The following is a 23,547-nucleotide window of genomic DNA, read 5'->3' as shown; positions in this document are numbered from 1 at the left end:
CAAGTCGAGCCTATCTGCTATCAACAGATGTAAATACTTACGAATCTGTCCGACTTGCTCATTTGTTGTACCCAGATACCATAGTGATATAAACTTGGTTATCAACACAGCCAAGTCTCGCAGGGAGAACTTTGGAAAAGAGAAAACAATAAAAACCAAGTATGGCAAGATGGTAATATTGTATGCTATTTCTTTTTTTTTTTTTTTTAACTCCCGTTAGTATATACTAATATATACAATATATCTACACACAGGTTAATTTTTTTGCCGCATGATTTAATTCAAATGGGGAAACTTAATTTTGGATTTATCACAGATAAACTGAAATATGTATTATACGTCATGAAACTAAGTATCATACAATATTTAACATGCTGTGTTTACGATCACTTTATTGGGACGTCATGATTCTCCCAATACACTGATTTGATAGATTTATAACTAAATCATTTAGTTTATATGGCAGAACCACCTGAAAAAAACAATCAAATTACTTTCAACAGTAATATTTTGAGATGCATCTGTGTACAAACAATACAGCAGTATATTATCAAAAGGCAGCTTTAAGGGAAATAAACCCTTAAATGTGTTGACAAATAATTCCAACATATGGGAATCAGCAGTTAGGTAAGGCTGCGGTCACATCGGTTGGTGCTGATCAGAGTGGATGAAATTATAAATGAGCCGCAGTAGTTTGGCACGGCTGCTTTTACACCAGCTATTCTCCCAAGACCAAATGCTGCACAAACAGGGTGGAGCGTCATGTATCCATGACTACTGAATATGACCACAAAGAAACAGCGTTGCGTTTGACGCGAGGCACAGTCCGCTGCAAATGGTTTCACACAGCATTCGACTGTGGCCGGTTCTACACCTCTTCTACAAGCCGCTCTCAGAGCGGCTGCTTTAGTGTAGCGCAGAGTTGAGGGGCTGTCCACACGAGAACGCCGGTTCACGTAAACGAGCCGTTTTTGGCCGATTATCCGCACAAGGCAGTGTTTTAGAAGCCCAAAAATGTTTTTGTTTTTTTTAACACGGGTCCCAGAGTGGAGAAATTCTAAAACCCCTTGGGAGAAAAAAGATTGTTTTGGCTCGTGTGGATGTGGCCTTAGTTTCACGTTCAAACCAAGAAAGTCAACTAAGGCCCCGTTTCAAGTGAAAATGGAAAACTTTTGTTGCTCGGAGCCACTGAAAATGCTCCTTTTTGCAAACAGCTCCCATGGTGGACTCGTCTCCATGTAAATAGAGGAAAACGCAACTTTTCTGAAACACTGCTACTGCACATGTGCATGACAGCCATAGATTGACAATGACCACAATGGTGACACCCCCAGGGTGGCATGACTCCCAGTACATATTCTCCTGGGACTTGGTAGTTTTATAATTGAGAGTCACTCATAATAACAAACTTGGTCATCTGTCCATACAAATGACCACGTACTTGCCATTGTTAATGTTTATAGCGTATTGTCCTGTGTGCATGTGGTTTCATTACAAAAACAACCAGTAGCGCCAACTCTAACTACATTGTTTTTAGCATTGCCGCAATTTATGTGTAAATGGACATCGCTCTCAAAACGTTGCCATGTGAACACAACACTTCTCTGAAACGAAAACGCAAAGCCGATGCGTTTTCACTTGAAGCGTTGTCATGTAAACAAAACCTGTAAGTCAACCAAAATATAAAGCACCCTAAATGACATAGGAGAAAGAATCTGAAAAATAAAAAATGCATACATAGCCATGTATTAAAAGAAAGACATGGCTACAGAAAACACTATGGGGAGCTATTATTGAAGAAATAGTCAATTTGATCAATATGAGACAAAAAAAATAAAGCTCCAAATATCAAATGTATTTTAGTTTTATTTTGTGTGATAAGAACTAGATAGTGTTTCTTAACAACACAAAAGCTGAATCATTTGGCAGAGACCAATGAATGAAGGACTCAGACTGAATCTGTGCAGAAAACAAACATCCACTCTACATTAACTGATCTCATGACAAGCCACAACTCACCAGGAACAAGCCAATTTCCACACTAGGGTAAAAACCAACAAGCCAGGCTATATCGTGCAAACCAAAGAAGCACTGGTGTCAGAATATCTTACAGTGATAAGACCAGTGACCCCAAGGCCTACATGTAACGGCTCATCATCGCTCTCTCGGCACCACTGGGATCAGATTATTCATCATTTTGATATTCCAACCTAAATGAAAATAAATTTGAGAAATTGGCAAATAACAACATGAGTTTTTTTTTTTTTTCCAATCTATTATGACTAAAAAAAAGTCCTGTTTTTTATAACTGCAATAACTTGTTAGTACATTCTGGCTTAATATCAAGCAAACTAAAGACCTGTATCTTCATAATGGTAGCCAATAATGAAATCTAAAAATTCTGTTGACACCATTAATGGTAAATTATGCAGGAAAAATACATTACAGAATCACATAATAAATAAAAAAGGGATTTAACATCGACGAAATCCCTTTATTGTGGAGATACGTTTTAAAATAGTGCATCTCTTAGTTTGGGATCCAAAGTACTTTTAGACAATACTCCCCAGGTACAATCAACCAAAAGCACCACAATTAAAGATGCAGGAGCAAACCAGATGTGATGCGCGCACACACACACACACACACACACACACACACACACACACACACACACACACACACACACACACACACACACACACACACACACACACACACACACACACACACACACACACACACACACACACACACACACACACACACACACACACACACACACACACACACACACACACACACACACACACACACACACACACACACACACACACACACACACACACACACACACACACACACACACCACTTAATTTCTGTGCTGTACCTTCTGTCCCCTTCTCATCTATCTCTATCCGCGAGGCAGGTTTTCTATTATGTGTCAACTCGCTGAACTCCTCCCCCTGCCCTGCCCCAGTCATAAGACTATGATGTCATGGTACAGTAGAGACAAACAGTGTCAGCTACATTGAGCAGATCTCCCTCTCTCTCTCGCTCTCTCTTTCTCTGTGTCTATGTAGCTCAGCTACATTATAGCTTGAGAAGTATCATTTATGTGATAGCATGATGCACAGCTCTGGGCAGGTGCAAAAGCTTCAGGGAAACCAAAGTTTATGTGGGGAAATGAAAGGAGTAGGTGCAGAGCAACATTGTCCTGGTCAACAAACCAGAATGTGTCTCCAAAGTTAAACTGTTTACAGAATTGAATGTATAGAAAGCTTTGACAACACAAAACTGTATCCAGATCCGCCTTCATAAGACGCCCTGTTTGGTGGTCTCCTAGCAATGCATGCTCTATCCGTCTCTCTGCGTTTTCCACCCACCCCGTGTGCTTCGTTCCCTCCCTCCCTCCATGCCAGAGTCTGATGCAATCCTTTGCAGAGAGCTGTAAATCCATGCCTGCATAAGCTTCACCTCTACTCTCTTCGCTGCTGCTTTTGGTTTAACAGTTGACATACACCGTGACATCATTAAGCTGCGCCAAATACTTTTTTCAGAACTACAAACAACATGACAGCACATGTGCTGGGCACTTTCAAGCAAAAGTTACTCAGTGGACAAATGTTACATCAGTGAAATGGTGCTTCTCACAAACGCAGCCTTCTTCGCCAGGACTTCAAGGACAAAAAAACCCCAACCTGTTATACAACAGTATATGTAAAATATGAAATAACCACAGCTGCGTCTGAATGTTTATAAGTTTCTGGAAAACACAATCCTTTCTACATCTTGCTACATCTACAAAATTTTTATTCTCAGGACAGGACATTTAATGATCAGTTTAAACAACATTTTCAAGAGAAAAAGTTAATCTTTCATTGCTTTTTGGCTGTGTGCATACACACATACGACACTGGCATAACGAGACTCACATTTTACCCAGTCAGTCTTTGCGTGGATGTTCATGTTATTGCATTCCAAAGAAAGAGACCACCAACTAGTGGACACAAGCTTCTGCAATGTTTCTCGCAATCCCATGTGCCTTCTGCAGATGTAACGTTTTGGTAACGAAACTACTAGAGAAACAATTCAGGAATGGTTTGAGAAACACGACAAAGAGTTGATCAGTAAACTCACAATATCTTAATGGGATCAGGCATTTAAGAGAATTGGTAAAAACAAACCCCCTTAAAAATATAAAAAGCATGGTAACATGGTAGGGACAGTAGTATATGTATATCGACTTGTTGTGTGACTCGGCAAAAAAATGGAAGGACTTCATCTTCTAATCACCTGACATCACATACCATGCACAAACAAAATTAACTACTGTGGTGTGACAGCAGTTTGTTTTGAGATTGGTTGTTCCAAACACCTTCCAGAACATTCCTCGCTTCCTTCCAAGATTTATGCCGTCTTAGTGTCTTCTGTTTTCTATGCAATTCAAGACAGACTCTTTAAGTTGTCTAAAAATAAGCCCCGTGGAAAAGTTTGAAGAAGGAAAAACTTTCATAAAGCAAGTCCAAGTTCAGCACAATTCATAGTTAGGCATTATAAACATTAAGACCCATTTGAAAATCTTCAACAGTCTTCAACAACCACATTGGAGTTGAAATCTTGCTAAAATATGAGGTACATTGAGCCACGCAGTATTCTGGATGTTAGCATTTTGTGTGAAGACATGGTAAAGTGAAGCTCAAGGCATTACAGTAACTTCCTAGTGCACGCCAAACTACCCTGAGTAGTAGCGAGAGTAGCCATCACTGCTAGCAGTAGCTGTTTTGCAGGTTAGTCTGAGTTGAAAGTAGTTGCGCATTGCTTCCGTGGAGTGCCCGTATGCGGTCTTTTTTTTCAGGAGAAATTGCACTGGTTTAGCAACACGACAACTCTTTGTTTCCCACAGCTCTGTTTTAAAACTGCTGCCAAGTCAGACTGCAGTCTGGTGGCGCTATAGCCCCAGCTAGTGGCGGGAGGGCACACACCAGTGAAGCAGGGCTTTGTGCATGAATAAAACACTAACTGAACAGTACTTGTGGTGCCGACTATTGAGGAGGCAGATGCATCGCTAATAAGTAAGGACAAATCCAACATCAGCTAGTGATACATCACTACAACATCAAAGACATCCATGAACTCCCAATGTTTTGGTTCTACACAGAAAGTTTCAGACCATGAACGACAGAACAACATCATTAAAACCAGCAGACGTTGCAGCAATCATGCCCAACTAACACTGGGCTGCATAAAAGTCATGACATGAATCTATTGAGATGAAGAAAACAGCAGAACACTAGCAAAGCAAAAACACCAAATAAGACCAATTTCCTCATTCATTTTTGCCAATGTTCCCATTCTGTCTGTAAAGTTTCATACTTATAAATGTGATCACAGGGCTTTCAGGGACACTTGAATATGCAGACTAGATTGAGATGGATGTAGACATGGCCTGTTTATTCAGATTTTTTTTCCCTCCCTGTCTTACCTTTTTCCCACCCTGCTTTTCCACCATGTCGGTGTTGAGTGGGAAGTGGTCCAGCTGGGGGGTTTTAGAACCCCCACCTTTGGGCATCGTTCAGCTCTCCCCACGCCAAGCTTCATTCACGCTGCCATTGCATCGTCATCAACCGTCTGGAACACAAAGAAACAGAAAAAGAAATGGAGGGGGAGGTTAGCACCTGGACAGCATGGTTTATTGAAAACACATTTACACCCTGCCAGACAATGCAGCCATTAGCGGTACATCAAGCACTCTATTTTCAACCATTACACTCCTGCTCTGGAGGAAGCACATTTAAGAGGAAGGAGAGCTGCAGCTGGGGCAGGCTAAAGGCTTATCTGTTCTCAAGACAAAACTCAAAGAGCAACCAAAATCTGCCCAAATGTTTAAAAATAGCTCAGGAGCAAACACTTTATGAAGTAATCTCAAGATTATTTTCTTAAATCTTCCATTAGTTGTCTTGTTTTTGTTTTTTTAAATGCTGAAAAATATTGAAGCGTTGTCCGTTTCAGAGTTTTTAAAAAAATAAAATAAAAGGGGATCACTTGAATTGCATGTCTTCACCACTTAAGCAGTTGCAGAACATTGTGCAGTGTTAACCCACGTTCACCCATTCAAGCACACACTCACACCGATGGTGATGGCTGCCATGCGAGGTGTTTGACGTTCACTGTGAGCAATTTACGTTTCAGTTTCTGGACCAGGACATTTCAACATATGGACAGGCGAAGTGGAAGATTGAACCACAACCTTGGAATTGGAGGACAACCCACTCAATAACTGAGCCACAACTAGCCAAGGGGCCTTGTTTGTCCCAAAGACAAGTACACAAGCAATATACATTCAGTTTATAAATAAACAACAAAAAAAAATGAGAAAACATGAAATCCCTTTTTTTCCTGGGCAAGAATGTGACATTTCACATCTACATTAAAAACAAAACCTATTATCAATTAGGATACACTTAATGTCGATGTAGTAGTTACTGTAATTTTAACAACATTATTTTAGGAAATCTCTATCTGCTGTATGGTTAATCAAAACAGGGACACAATATAAATATGTGTTCAAACAAGAAGCATTATAATATACTGCAGAGCAATATTCTTGAGGGAAAATAAGCACGCACAGAATAAGCTGAGGACTGCCTTCAGAAACATGACTGGCACGTCTCAACAGAATCCTAAACAGTTTCCGCCATAGTTAGCCAACAACAGTAATTGAGGGCTTTACCCGCTGCTAATTTATAGTTTCCCTACCATAGCTGCTAAAAAAGACTGAGTCTTCTTGCAACAACAGTGCTACTAAGTGTGAGTGATTGTTCTATAGGTTCATGATCCAACCGAGACTTACAGGCAGTTTAATGTGCTCGGTGTTCTCAGAGCCTGCTTTGTCCTCTCAGCAAGTAGACAACAACAATATGTGCATTACTATCCACTGCGTCCCTTCATGGCCTGCTGCTTCACAGAGCCATGAATTAATCATAAATTCCATCCCTCAATTCTTTCCTCCATAATGCACTCTCTCTTCTGAGAGCGTCCACGTATGATCATCCCTGTGACTGTATGAGTGAGCAGAGAGATGAGACCATGGCTGCATTATTATTATTATTTTTTCCCCCCCGCTACTGAGACATTGGCACTCCTATCTTCCCTGGCGCCACTTCCATCTCCCTTCCCGGCCTGTCCCCTCCCCCATCCTTCTTCCTTTCCCTCTGCAGTTATCCTATTCAAAGACTGCTATTTATATCCCTCCAGTCAAGTCAGTCAAGTCAAAACAGTCAGCCAGCCAGCCAGCCAACCAGATAGGCACACAGCTCCAGTGGACGCACTGCCCCCTGCTACTGCTGGGAAGAGAGACACAGTAAACCGCAGGCCTCTCCCTCTCTCTCTCTCTCGCCCTCTTAAGGTTCATTGTTACCTCCTCTTTGCTACTGGTAAGCACTCACTGCAACCTCCACTAAACTCCCACCTCTCACCACACCAAACAAAGTGACAGGAAGGTTGACTACTCTCAGAAATAAACAAACCTCGCTGCAACACAGACACTCAAACTAGGTCAGCTGAGCTTCTAGAACAATAATCTGCACTATTTTAGGATTACTATGATGGACGGCGAGAGCAGCGGAGCTTTTTCGCTGTTCAGCAAAATACAAGAAAATTATGTTTGCAAGATAGCAAGTCAAAAATGTATAGACGGAGGAGAAACCTTGTTCAAAACACAGGAATCGTTTCCTGCATGATTCCAGCCTAATCAAAACATACATAATGTCAGCCAACAGTGTGTTTGTTTGTCTTAGTTGTAGCCATTCATCGTTGATTTGTTCCACTTGTGTATCGTGTACATGAACGTAATGGCAAGTCTCACACAAACAATACCCAATAATAACAACAGAAAACACAACATACTATTTTCCCCAGTGCTGACTCTGCAAATGTGGTTGCTAAATTTCATCGATTGTGAAAACAATAGAAAGCCCACTACAATTAACATGTGCAACAAATTATACACGATGCAAACATCTATGAAAATCATTAAAAACAAACAAACAAAAAAACTGTTCCAAGAGAGAATGCTGTTAAGAGTAACGTAATTCACCAAAGTTCATCGTTGAGTGTGAATACAGTATGCATAATGAAACCTAGATTTTGTTGATTAGGTATGCACTGTAAAATGAAGCCCATTTATACATAGATGCAAAAAAAATGGTTTGCTTGTGTTTCTGGATGATTAACAAAAGAGGGGCCCTTCTGAGTTTTAATGATTTATTTATGACGTCAGGCAAGTTAGACAGAGCCGTAGATGATAACTGCAGAAAGGAGTGGTGAGAGGTGAGCCAGAGAAGCAATCTCTTTCATATGAAGGACAGGACCTGCCAGTACCACTTGCCATCCCTTCTCTTTCCCTTGAATGAACACACACACACACACACACACACACACACACACACACACACACACACACACACACACACACACACACACACACACACACACACACACACACACACACACACACACACACACACACACACACACACACACACACACACACACACACACACACACACACACACACACACACACACACACACACACACACACACACACACACACACACACACACACACACACACACACACACACACACACACACACACCTTTCTTTTTACGTCCCTTTCCCTCTTCATCTTCCTGTAGCATCCTCTTAATCCTGTGAGCCACTCCCTCTGCGGTCAGATAGAGGCCAACACTTCAGCATATTGCAGCATACTGTGTGCACACTCACAAATGCACTGAAACACACCACGGGCAAACATTTAGGACTGACACCAAAACTGACAATGAGTACTGACCTAAAAATCTACTAACTAAAAACTGAACCACATTTGAACCCTCTCTTCTTTGTGGATAAGAGCTCAATATCTGCGGAAATCGGAATGCAATAGCCACACAAACCATCAGACCAGTAACAGATATGTTACTAGTTCAGCAAATAGATAATAGTGGATTTCATTTCTTTTAAAGCAGAGCAAGATATCGATAAGTATTTAAAAACAATATAGGACAATGAAGAATTTTGGAATGTTTCTTTCAGCTAATCATGCATTTGTGCAAGTCCAAACCATTGGAAGGCAATACAAGACTAAACACGCTCATTTAGATTTTCATTCTGCAACAAAACTTCACATTACCAAGACTGTGGGCTATTTTCGACAATCTCAATTTTAGGCAAGACATTCTGGATCAACCAACTGAATTGGCTATTAATGACACATACAAATGAAAGCAATGCCTAGCTAAGCAACAATTAGACAAACATGCTTGGAATCACAGCTGAAAAGAAGTGAATTTACACGTGCAAGAGATGAAAGCAGTAGTTTGCTCCAACTCTCAGCCACTCCTAAGTCATGACTCTCATTGTGTTCACAAAAACACACCTCATTTTTTTCACACTGACAGCTGAACAACACAGCAGCTGCATGCAGGGATGGGCATGTTACTCTGGCTATCAGTGCTTGCGGTTGTGCAAGATGTGGTAGGGTTGGCACACATAATCACGTACAAATCAGCCGCACGCTACCTGGCAGTCCGTCAACACGTAGCTTCTTGTAGGTTAACAGATGCACAACCATCCACATATCACAAAAAAAGTATTACGTTATATGCTACACAGGGTAAATGCCTTGGTACAAGATATGTTGGAAGAAGTAGCAAACAACAAAATAGTGCCACATTGTGGAGGACTACGTTGTTGTTGTCATACGTGAAAGAATCACTTAATCTTTTCCACATTCAAGGCCAACATAAGACACTCACTTGTCACTCCTTGGCAACAGTTGAAAGACAAGAGGGTTGATTGTGACTAGGTTACTATGACACTGCACGAACGTGTATTCTCAGATTAAGAAAAAAGAAATAAAAGTTCCTACTTTAATTTGTAATTGCAATAAAAGCTTGTGGTTATGATAATAAAGCTTTACTATATCATCCATTCTGAGATTGTGCATGTGTTTACCCTGCAGTCTATTGACATGCCGTGCAGGAGAATGGAAGAAGACAGCAGCAGCTAGCTAACCAGTTTGGTGTGCAAATAAAGCCAGCCTGGCTCTGCTGCTGTATCCTGGCAACCAAAGCCCAGCTTGGCTGCTCAGTCCCTGACCTGGGCCTATTCACTTCATTATAAACCCGTGTAGAGAAGAAGAGACAGACACACGCACCTACACAAACATGTGCACATGCATACACAAGCACCAAGAGGAGAGATGCAATATACTAGGAGAGAAAATGTGTGTCTACAAAAGAAGCCAAGGTTAAAAAAAATAAAAGGATTTACTTTGTGAAATGTGCTGCATTAAATATCAGCGAACATCTGTACCTCCGTGGGTGTAGACCAAGCTAATACATGAGCTTTTGGTTTTGAATTTAGGATTGTAGCCCACACATGTGAAATATGTCAACAATTTTGCATTGAGCAAAAAAGGTTTCTGTTTAATACCATTAGATCTGAACCTAATATCTCTCTTCCTACATAAACGTTGTCATGATGAACTTTGATATATGCAGCAGGAGTTACACTGGGGCATCAGGAAATGACAAAATATATTTGAAATGTGGGCGAGTGGGAGTGGTCCTATTATCCATGAGGCTCTAGGACTAGAGAGAGCCAGAGAGCAAGAGAGGAGTGAGATGTGGGGAGGAATCCAATCACTTGGTCTGATTTTCTATTCTGAGCACGTTCACTCTCCCTTACACCTCTCTGTTCCATCCAATAACAGCTCAGGGCTTGCTGCCTGCCTGCCAGTCTGGTAAATCATGCTGTCTTTGGCAGTGACCTCACTAAGATAGTGGCCTGTGTGTGTATGCGCGCACACACACACACACACACACACACACACACACACACACACACACACACACACACACACACACACACACACACACACACACACACACACACACACACACACACACACACACACACACACACACACACACACACACACACACACACACACACACACACACACACACACACACACACACACACACACACACACACACACACACACACACACACACACACACACACACACACACACACACACACACACACACACACACACACACAGGCTCCTCCCTCTCCAGTGCCTCAGGTTCATCATTGCTCTGACTCATTCTCATTTCTTCCCTCTCGCCTCTCCAAGTACTTCTCTCTCATCTGCCTTTCTCTCTATTTTCAAAATCTTTCTCCTCTCTCTCACACGCAAAAGCCTGACATTGCCACAGCAACGTGTGAGCGCACACACATGCGCATGCACACACAAAAAGCCTGTTGCCTAGCAACTAAAGGATGAGACAGATGCAGGCCTATCAGAAAAGCTAGTGAAAGGGCTTGTGGAGGGAGCCTATTGATAGATGAGTGCCTTTGCATATCAACCTCAAGCAATTAGGATTCAATCACTTTTTGACCTTTAGATCACATCTGACCCAAGAGAATTGTTTACTTCATTCACAAACTCATATGTATTTGCAAACATCTCTCAAAATAGATGCAACATGGGGTGCACAGTTGTATATTTTCATTTGTGAAGAATGGTAGTGTATTTGAAAATAGGAGAGAGACACGTGGAAAATATACACTCCCAGAAACGGTAAAACTGGGCTGAAAATACAGATTGCATTATCATTTATATAAGCTTCCAGTGCTACCATCAAAATGACAAGCACAACAACAAAAATGGCACATCAAACACTTGCTGCATTAGCTACTCCAATCCCCTGGATAGCTTGGCCTTATTTCACAAGCCCAACCCCCACGAATGAGTGGTTGCAGTGGTGCAGGGTGGTGGAAAGAGCAGCAGTGTGATTGAAAACCCCACAAATGCATCCACAATCATATTCAAATATAGCCAAGCACAAATCCAACAAAATATTCCGTTTTCGAGGTGCCCTGGCTACCACATCACATTGTTTGAATAATGATTTCATGTAAACCCAGTAGGAATTCTTTGGCACAATTGTGTTTGTTACGGTTTTGTGTACAAGAGACTCAATAGTTGTCTTTGCTCGCCCTACACTTGAGCTACACCCATGCTGGGGCGTTCACCTATGCTGAGGCGTTCACCTATTACCTGAAGACCAAATTTGTATTATGCATGCCTTCAACAACCAACTTGAGTCATGTGTTTTAATCATGCAAGCTTGTCCAACTTAAACTGATGTCTGTGTGAAGCAATTACAGAACAGATAATCAGTTGATTTTCATTACTCATCAGACATGCACCAAATAGTGTGTTAACTAATGACAAGATGCCAAATCATGAAAACATAGTCCTTGTGATCATTCAGGAAGTGTCTGCAAAGCAGCGCTTATAAGCTGTATGATTCCTTTGTAAGATACTACCACGCCAACGATAAAGTGTTGCTCTTGTTTGTGTCGTAGTGACTTAAACACCAAATCCATATTTCCATAGTGGGCATAGTATCGAAAGTGAACTTTCACTTACAAACACACAATAGGCAAGATCCAAAGAAGTTGATGAGGACACTGATGTGAGCAGAGTTAAAACAATAACCAGCTCTGCAAATCAGCGATTAAAAAGGACATTAGGGTATGAGATGGCTCTTCATTTCCATTTCTCTATAAATCCAAACGATGTGCCCCTCCAATGATGGCCAACTTTATCTTTTGTTATATTGGTCAACAGAGAAAACCGTGCAATAAGCCAGATTTGTTCTTCAAACCTTAGATCGGAGGGAAAATCAGAAGTTGATGCCATCACTTGTCCACAGAATCATTCATCAATAAATGCACCCTTTTGTATTTGCTTCAAATAAACAGTGCAAAAGCTTGATGGTTACTGTATGCTTTTGCTTTGTTCACGTTAGAGAAATTAGATGCGACACACAGTATGCATGCCATAGTGTTTGTTCTGGTTTCCACACAGTATTGACAAAGAAAATCTACCTTATTCAGATTACCTTGACATAGGTTTTCAACGTATCAGCGCAGAGATTAGCTGACAATGTGATGTTTTTATTATTGTTCTTCTACTTCCCCTTTCGCAAAGCTCGTTTATAGCTGAAAAACAAATCGTAGTAATTGTCATCTGGACTAGTGTGTTGTGTGAACTGTCCGTTAAACACTTAAACGTTCAACCCCTTGCAAGATAACACCAGAACTGTTTGTTTGTGTATTATTCATGTTCGAGTCCTTGCCTAACTGTCATTCAGGTGCCTGATAGTAGTTGGAATGACAACGTAGCCAGACATAGTCAGACAGGACTTCCCTCCACAATGATAATCCTTGAATGTTTGAGTAGATTGTAATTGTAAAACAGTGCAGCAGGAAATGTTGAGGTCCTCTCTCAAAACCAGCACTGAGATTGGACCTCGAGAATGAAAACAAAGTACCATGAAGACTGCACAACCAAATCCTCTCCAAGCATTTGAATTTTGACTTTAACATGGATATTGCTGCCCACAGTGCTCAGAGCAATCTGACACTGTTTAGCCGGAGACAACATTGTGATGCATTTAAAATGCCAGCAAGACAATATTTTCCCGAAGAATGTTTTAAAGACTATAAGTTGTGCTAAAATTTGGTCATTTCTTTAGCAGTTTCTTTTCTTTTTTTAATTTTATTTTATAAGTCTGAATTTTAATAAAAAATTATTTGGGTGACAGGGATTTGTCATGAGGAATAGCCCTATTTTGAACTGCGCAGGAAACACTGTCATTCAAAGCTCAAAGGCTGTTCTGAAATATATGACCTGCTTTGGGATTATAAGGCCAGATGCTTACCTAATACATGTTGCTTACATGGTATACCATTAAGCATAAAGAGGACATTAAATTTGTGTATAATTGTAAAGTGTGCAGTATGTGTGTGTGTGTGTGCGTATTCCAGATAATTTTACTCCTTCAAGATAAGGTCAGTGTGTACTGTGTGCCTGCATGAGAGGACATGAATGAGTGTCTATGTGTACAGTAAGTGTGCGTGGTAGTAGAATGTGAGGCACGGTGACTGGATCTACATTAATTAAGGATTACGTGAGGAGGTAAAAATAAAATCTGAGCTAAGGGAGCAAGCCTGGATAGATAATGAACAGTGAGAGAAAGGCAAGGGAGGAGAGGCACAGAGGGTGAGTGTGACCTTTCTACAGATGAGCATCATTATGTCTTATACACACACCACACATGAACACACATGTAAAAACTGCGATTATCTTAAAAGAGTCCCAATTTTCAGGCACAGTCAATGTCCCAATTCAATTCTGGTGACCAGTTCTGTGTAAAAACCACACTGGTTTCAATTGAAGAGAGACCCCAAAAAAAAACAAGCTCACTTGCTGCTTTTTGTGTCCTGCAACTAAGCCAAGGATACTCTTGTGACGAGCTGAAGCAACTTCACAATTACCTTTAGATGAATAAAGCATAAAGTCAGGTTTGATAGCACTCCTAATTTAAGGAAAGTACAGTGCCAATTAGGAATTAATCAATTCTAACTGGAGCACAGTTGAATGTGATAATCCTGACGTCTTTCCGTTATCAACATTCATCAATGATATGACTATTATGACTCACTGAAATATTTCTAGGAATAGATATTGGCGCACTACTATAAACATATTAGCCTACCTGAAAGGGGTCATTCTGTAAAAACTGTATTAAGCAAATTAAAAACCAATTCTCTTATGCCTCCCAATTAAGAACAATTAACAGAAAGCCAGTACCGACCCAAAGATACCATCACCACTGGTGACAATGACATACATGAATTCCTCATCAGATTGTTTGGCCCACTAATCCCCTTTTAAGAATTGAATATTGGCTGACCCTGATACTTTCCTCATCTGATTCTACTTTCTTTGTACACTGACCTGCAAAGTAGTAAACTGGTGTACAAAATGAGAAATTCGTTCTTATACTGAAATTGTTGACCAAATCCTCGATAGTCTCTTTTACAGGCTCTGTTGTACAAGACCTTTGAAACCATGTATGCAACACAACTCTATTAAAAATAAAAGTGTCAGAACCAATCCAATGTCCTGTGAGCCTCAGCAGTGACATTGGGCAAATGTCTGAGCTCCAGATGTTGTAGTAAAAGTAACAATTGTCCCTTCTTGTGTTAGATATTCTTATATGTTGTGAAATACTTTGGTGGACAGCTCTGGACAGCTCCCCTCAAACTTGTCGCATACGCAAGACTTTTGGTCTGGAGGCTACTGCACGGCGCACACGGGCCACTCTGAGACCACCTTTTCAGGCCACTCTCAGAGCAGCTGTTTTACATTTAAAGCAGGATTTGGTTTAGCTTTCACTCCAGCGCAGCCACACTGCACTCATATCAAAACTTATGCTGCGTGTTTACTTTTCAGATGTATCAAACTAGTTGTATTGAACAAAGCTCTGACACTCCCACATCTTGAAATGCGGGTACATCAGATATTTCCAGGGTCTGTTGGACCGTTTTCACTTTTTACAATGAAATTCTTCAAAACACCTGTGACGGTTATGCTACAACTGTGAGGTCGTTGCATAGCCATTTACAACACGTTGCAAACTTTGCTCAGTTTATGGCAGCTGCGGTTTGAAATAATCAAAAAAATTAAACAAACATTGGTGGAGTTGATTGGTTCAACTTAAGGATCGCTGATCAAATAACAAATGCTAAAGTTGGAACATGATACAATCAGGACATCTCTAATACTTATTCTTGGAATTCTACAAGATACTGTCAACACTAGAAGAACTTGAATCAAAATAATTAATATAATGAGTTAAATCCTTAGTTTGTTTATATGCAAACTGGCAAGATAATAGCAACACAGTAATAGAAATATCCTGTACATATCCATCCATCCATCCATCCATGTGCTATATCGAACAGAGGATCAAATTAATGCTTAACTTATGTACAAGGCCCACCACTAGTTGGCGCAACAGAGCCATCAGCCACCAGTCTTTCTCCCGACAGCAGTGCTAGAGTAGACTACAATTTTAAAACAGTGCAGTTGGAAATAAAGAGATGGCAGCAGCTTCTGGTGGTGCAAGGTAGCCGGAATCAGGCCAGTTTAATACTGTTCACCATTGTGGTGTACTGTAGTAGCATGCCACAATAATGTAGTGGTCCGGTCTGATCTGGAAAGATAAGGAAACCCTTTAGGACGATGACCGTGCAAGACATACTTCAACTTAGCTTTGTCGAAGTCGAAGTCGAGGAAATTCATTGAGCCTGAATACAGTGCAAAATATTGACTGTCGAGTTTCTGTTTATAGACAATTAGTCTGAAACTAAAATGTTCCTTTGATCAAGAAAGAAGTTATTTGCCAGTAGGATCCCTACCCTGGATAGTTTATCACTGGGAAAATACAGAAAGACGGACAAGTCCTGCATAGTAACATCACAACAACTACTGTAATCAACAATGGCAAAATGAGCCAACAGCAGATATTACAGAAGGTATACAAACTGTTGAAAATGCAACCCCCCCGTAATTCACTCGGTAACAATAACACAACCAATTTAATTGTACAACACCACATGACTCTTTCCAGATAGCTAATATGCTAATTTGTTTCAATAATGCCCACTGCTCACATGTGCTGCTTAAGCAGTAAACGGTCAACTACTTTCTTAAGTCTTTTCTGTCCCTTGACAGCAAGAACATGACTTTTCTTTTATATCATGTTAACATAAAGGCCACACAAAAGCTGAAAATAGATATTACAAAGACACGTTTAGTAAAATTAGTCAAATAAAATGCCAACATGTCCATTAAAGGCAATATAAACAACAACGAGCAAGAATTTAGAGCAAGAAATTATACAACTGTTTAACATCTGATGCACTCCAAGTGAGACCGGTTCATCTGAAGTCCTGGTGATGTGTCATAAAACCTGTCTGAAATTCATAATTGATTGGGGCTATTTTAGCCTGGTGGGAATAAGTGTCAGATGTGATAAAGTAAGAGTAAAGTACAGGTGAAAACCCTCTTCGACAGAGAATGGCGTATATATCACAACTGTTCTCTTGAATATTCTGCTGCACTGCTTTCTAATATTACACAGCGTTGAAAAGGTGGAACCAGCAGCTGACTCGGCACACATGCAGGCAGTGGAAAAGAAAGAACTAACAGCAATAACCAGAAGCAGACAGACAGCCAGACAAGCAATCTGATCCCCACAATGACAGAGGGATGGAGGCAGAGCCAGAACCGAACAACAGCTACAATAATAGCCATTCCAAATGGAGCTTTGCCGCCGATGCCTGAGATTCATTCCTCAGACACACAACACACACGTGGGTGCAGTGTAGCTGGGGACCAAACAGAATGTTAATGCTGTCCTGGTGCAGAGGGGTGGAGGGAGGCAGGATCCCAGATGAATTATAAATCACTAGGCAGGGCCGGATGGAGGGATGGAAGGATGGAGGGATGAAAGGCCTGCTACTGCAGAGCGCAGCCAGCTGAGGGGTGGGGCGGTGCCTGCTTAAAGAGGGGGCAGGGAAGTGATGCCACACTAAGGCACTGGAGAGGGCAAGTGCATATAGGAGTGGGCTCATTCTCACAGTTTCCTTATCGTAACATGCACATCTATATTTTTCAATGTGGATTTGTGTATGCATAGAGTAGCATATCAATATGAATACTGAAAAGAGTAGGGCTGCAAACCTTGAGAAAGCGTATGAATTATTTTCCATGCACACGGGTGTCCTATTTGAAAACACATCCCAGCTACATTCTTGATGCCCTGCAGAAAAAAAAGGTTTCTAAATTTCAATTGCTGCAGATTAGATGTGCAAGTGAATGCTGTTATGTTTATGTTTTCATTGTGTGTTCAATGCATATGGGAATACACTACTGTCATAAAACAATTGTAATTTTCCCTTTTTCGCTTGTGTAAGCCAAATAACCCCATACTACAGCAGAGTGAATACTGATGCAGTATAAATACAGCCAACAGGTAAGAAGACAAACCACCAACTACGCAGGTTCTGTGGCCGGCCACAGTCACTCATAATGAGCAAATCAATAAACTGATCAGATTTGACAGACAGACTCCAATTAGTGGTTGGAGCTGTGCTGTTCAGGACACCTTGAATGCTCATGACTTGGACCACAGGACAGCTACAAGTCTACATTCATTCAACAGCATTATGCACTTCACACTAACCACTGCATTTTGTTTTGTTTTTTAAACGGAAAGCTCAGGAAATTCAAATTACTACTCATTCATACCCAAAACATGTATATTTTATGTAATCAGAATAGTTGGGATGGATGTTCGACCATTGCACAGCCAAAAGAGTGTTAAAACCTACTCTGAGAAGGGTCTTCAGTGTAATAAAAGCCAGGCCCACATGTTCAAGTAATTGTTAGTGCTCTCGGTCATAGCAAGAAGTTCTCAAATCTTTGGCCGGTTGGCGGCTTTTTGAACAGAGTTTGCATTTTCTTCTTTTGCGTATATAACTTTCTTCTGGATTCCTCTAAGAATCCTAAAACGTTAGCTGACCTAGATACTAAGTAATGCTTGGCTAGATTGTAAAGATACATTTTCAGATGTAAAATTTCATGAGAATAATCAAATCACTGGCAAACAATACACCACAATAATCAATTGTAATACTTTTGTCTTACACCTCTGGTAAGTACAATACTTTATCAGCAAATAATGCCTTGATCACTGCAGGTTAACAACACCATCATTAAGAGTCAACTTCAATCTGCCAATATTCTATGTTTGGAAATCACAGAGTTTGGTTTACTTCAGGTTATCGTTGTTAATTGTAAATTTATTCTACTTAAGTATACAATTCCAACAGATGCTGAATTATGTCTGAGGTGGGCAAAGGCTCCATGGAAATGGTAATATTACCATGCCTCTCGGTTGTAAGTTTACACAACAATGACACGTTCCAAATCTGTTTTTGGGGTGTAATATGATTGGTATTTAATGTATGAACAGATATTTTTTCTAAAACCTTGAGTACATGCACACACAGGTTACTGTCATTCTGTCTGCAAATGTGTGTGTAGATCAACACATTAAACAATGGCAGAGTCCAGACTGCTGCTTGTGCTGCTGACGCTATTGAATGTGTACATTTACTACACCATCATGAGGATCGGCAGAGATGCATCTCTTACATACTTCAAATACTGAATGGGCCTATATGATAGCTACAAGGCACCAACTACATCAAGTTGTGGGATGGCATGCAAACGACAACATTTATTATTTCTTGCATTCCCATGAGTACGGCTGTTATTGAAATGTTTCTGTTTGCATGTGCAAATTTTCTGAAATGAAAAGCAAAACCAAAAATGTTTTGAGCACATTGTTCTCAACATAACAGATCCAAAGTAAAGTAGTAGCTGTTCCCAACAACTTTGTTTCAGTTTTCTCCTTGTGTGGCCCTTTTTTTTTTATCATAACATACGCAACATATTCAGAGTCAACTGCAGGAAAAGAAAGCTAAAGAAAGGCACAGCGAACACATAATGATCACATGAACTAATCACCTTAAATAACTTCTTTAGATGCAAGGAGAAGCTGCTCGACTGGAGGGGAAGACATCTGTTGGTCATACTGAAGCTCAGTACCTTGCAAACATGCTGATGCTGCAATGTGCCCTTGTGGTAGTGTTTTGTTTGCTTCATTCTGTTAACATTCTTACTAACAATAAAAAAAAAAAAAAAAAATGTTATAGCAAACATTTAGAGAAGTGGTGAAGGTGAATCATAGATATAGGCAACAACTTGAACTGAACAAAAATGTTTGACAAGTTCTTTTGTAGTTCTTTTCCAAAGCAGGAGCTCCATTAACACAACAGAGCACTACTCCAGCTCTACTCTAGTTGAACTTTTCGAAGCAACATAACTTGTGAACACAAAGGAAAGCAATGCGAGTCAGCATACAGTTTTGAATCTGCCTCTGCTTACAGCGTAATAGAAGTGTCTAGGTTCGTGTCAAAGTGTGCATGCGTGCACGTACTAGATCACCATCTTTCTACAAAATGGAAACTGCAATAATTGAAAGAGGCAATACCCTCAGGGAAGTGTTTTTCCGGTGTTCATAAGGTATCACTTCTTTGCATCTGAGCCGGCACGCAGATGTGGACACACATGCACGCACGCACACAAGCCATCAACATGTGCAAGCTATTTAGCCAATTAAAACTTCATCCCATAACCCAGAAGAGCCCTACCGCAGAGGTAACACAAACTGTTGTCATGTGAGAAGACAGACAACAAGAGATAAAATGAACATCCTAAAAGAGAGGGGAAGAAGAGGGGACCTACATATTATTAGAGAGCTGCAGTGGTTTTCTCTTCTTGGCCCATTTCCCTTTTCAATTCCCCATTGCACATGGCCACTATCCAAAACATAACACTGATAGAAATTCAAGCACCAATGCTGTCTTTTAATGATAATGTCATACATGGTCAACATCAAATGGAAGCCTACGATACCCACTTCAATAAAATATATCGCACTCCTGCTGTGAAAGGAGTATATTTATGCATGAGATATTTATGCATTGCTTCTAACACAATGCAACTACGAAATATTTTGTATTACTATTCACACAATTACTACATTTTCTTCCAAGTATAGGGACACAACTTCATCAATACATGTACATTTAAGTAGCTAATCAATTTTATCTGCATCATAAAATAAGATCTTTCTATGGATCACATGCAGCTGCTTTTGGCTAGAACTTCTTTGTCTGATACTACATTTAAAGCCAAGGACTCAATGTATATTTGTTTACTGGTTTGAGACATTTGACAATTGAAATGAGAAGCGTTGGTAACGTTTTACCATGATATACTGAAACAAAATATCAATTATTAACAAGTGATTTTATAGTGTGTGTATAAGCATGAATGTGTATGAGGGAGATTGATTCTACTTTTGATTTGACTGATAACAGAGTGTTCTGGCTTCAGCGCAATGCCAGATTACCTTTCAGATCATACATAAGGATTAAAGAGCAATTCTTAACTTAAATAATTTGTTACATTTTAAAACGTTATCAATTGTTCACGAAGCTTTCCGATGATTTAGTAGGATGCTTAAAATCAACATCCAGAACATTACAAAACTGCCCAGGGGAATCACCCCGAGGGGATGAATAAAGTTATTAGACTTGAAACCTTGATTACTGATAATGTCTAGACCCGATATAAAACATGGAGTTAGAAGCCTTACAGCGGTCGTGAGCACAGAACACGTGTCCTCTTAACAACTATGATGAAGTTGAACAAAGTATGTGGACTTAAATGACACAAGCATATTCATTGGGAAAATAAGTATGGTGGATGGATAGCTTAAGGAAAAATGCAAACCTATGCCAAGGAGAGCAGAGTTTAAATAAACATTCTGGGGGGAAAAGCGGGTTAAAAAGAAAGCCGGTGCTTTCTGCTACTCTCGTACTGTATTTTTGTTTTATGTTTCCCTATTCAAGTGTCCAGAGGGAGTACCTCTGAAGACCAAACCAGTCAGAGACCTTTGGGTGCTCTCATAAAGCTGGCAAACAAACTCCTGATCTTCCTCACTTCGCTCTCAGCCATACCCTACCCCCACACTCCAAGGCTGGAATTTCCTGTTGATGGCCAAGTGCAAACGCCCACTCTCTGACGGAAAACTTACTTTGAAGATGAGCACAAGAGACAGAAGAAGGAGAAAACTACAGAATAAAAATGCATGTCATGATGGTGCCTTCTGGCAAAATCTGGAAAGTTTACACTGCTGGCACACTGTGCTGTTTATCCATGCCAGAGAGACAGAATCCTACTAAAATTAAACATGAACACTAGTGAAAAACACACAAATATAACTCGACCAGGCAATTTTAAAAAAAGGGGACCGATTATAATGATGGAATATATTTGACTGGAATGCATTTCACTGTGCTGCACGGGATTACACAGAATAAAGAGCCAGCAGTTTGTTCACTCTTGTCCTAGACTGATTCATGGACCGAGTTTACTGAAGTAGAGTAACTTGTCAAGGCTGGATTTCTGATCTTACTAATAGAAGAGTGGATAGAAGGGGGTCCACTGTGTCAGAGCACTTTATAAGACAAGGGGTGCATTGAGGTTGGGGGGGAAAGGGACAGATGATCCGTTCGTGTGAATGTACAGCCCCAAAACCCAGCCGACTCAGGTTTCCCCGACAAAGCTTCCATTTTGCCTTGGCACACCCAACCCCCTCCTCATCTTGCAAACAGATGCACATCCCTCCTCAGCTTCTTGCCCTATTGTGCTTTCCTGGCAATTTAAATATGGTCTCAGCATGCCCTTTTATGTTAAGGCATAATGTGACATGTAACAATTGAAGTACTCGATATTATCCTAACCGTCAGTCTTGCATGCGTGTGATGTAATGTTGTAATGTTTTCTGGAACACTGCAGGGGGGACGGGGTTGTAGGGCATTGTATTTCTTTCCCCTTCACCCCTCCTCCTGTTTCAGTTCGGTTCAGTGACTCATCAAAAAAGTCCGTGTGCAATCTATTCTCTCTGTCCAAGGTCTGGCCAATATGAAAGCAGCCCTGGAGATAGGAGGACAAAAGGACATACATGTGACACGCTGAGGCCTTTTGGGATCTGGGTCAGGAGTGTGAGCTGGTCCTCAAAGGCCGCTTTTCCCGTTTAAATGCCTTTGACAGACTGCAGCCTCTGGCAATTTCAACTCACACTCACAAGCTGAAGATGTTGATACAGGTAGCATGGGTTAGCCTGATTTGGCAACAGGTTTCGTATTTCCTCTCAAAGTTATCGTGACCTAAATTACCAAGGTTGTCATTTTATTGCTGGATGTTGAAATGTGCTGTAAATGTTTACAAAGTACTGGTGAATATACTCAGAGAAGGGTCTGCAAACTTTACCTGTAAAAGATCGTCCCCCGCCCCCAACATATTAAAATGTAACCTTCAAAATACTATAAACCTTTATATATAGCTATGCTGTTTACACTTAAAGTGTAATTTATGTTGCAAATATGATATATAAACAATTCTATTTGTTTGATTAGAAAACATTAAATTCTTATGGAGAGAAAAAATGTACAGGATGATATTGATAGATTAAAAAAATACATTGGAAGGTAAAGGCCTACTTTAAAATGAATGAACCGTACATGATTACAGACTTTTTGGAGACCTCAAAACAAATGAAATGGTTCGTCTGATTAGGATAAAGTGTTAGCATTTACTCTTGCGACACTTGTTTTTTGACAGTATTGTAGAATTTCTTTAACAGGGATTTTCTTGCAGCTCATTCTGCAAACAGGTACTCAAATACTGCACTTTCCGTAAATACTTTTCTCAAGACAAAACTAAAACCACATGTAGTACTGAGTCACCATCATAGACAAAAAGAAACCTCCAGAGAAAACTGGAGTTGCATAATACACCCGTACGCTAATTTTGGACGCAGATGGATATTAAATAAATTTTTCAAAGTACTGCAATGACCGTGCTGCCATTCAAAGCTTTGACGTCTCTCCTTTAGCAGTATGACTTGTAAACA

At 40.4% G+C, this 23,547-nt stretch overlaps 1 protein-coding gene across 3 annotated transcripts in view; it reads right to left on the bottom strand.

Moving 5' to 3' along the window:
• Window positions 1-23,547, bottom strand: part of ankrd11 (ankyrin repeat domain 11) — a 112,066-nt gene that overhangs the window by 24,394 nt on the left and 64,125 nt on the right. For all 3 annotated transcript variants that reach the window (XM_080493448.1, XM_080493450.1, XM_080493449.1), the window contains one exon: window positions 5,486-5,631. In XM_080493448.1, coding sequence (XP_080349574.1) covers window positions 5,486-5,572 — 87 coding nt within the window. In that variant the 5' untranslated portion in view covers window positions 5,573-5,631. The remainder of the gene's footprint in view (window positions 1-5,485; window positions 5,632-23,547) is intronic.

The sequence above is a fragment of the Lipophrys pholis genome (genome assembly GCF_963383615.2).
Source record: "Lipophrys pholis genome assembly, chromosome: 2".
NCBI classification, from domain to species: Eukaryota; Metazoa; Chordata; class Actinopteri; order Blenniiformes; family Blenniidae; genus Lipophrys; species Lipophrys pholis.
The sequence above is the reverse complement of the archived record's forward strand: the minus strand, read 5'-3'. Positions and strand labels throughout refer to the sequence as shown.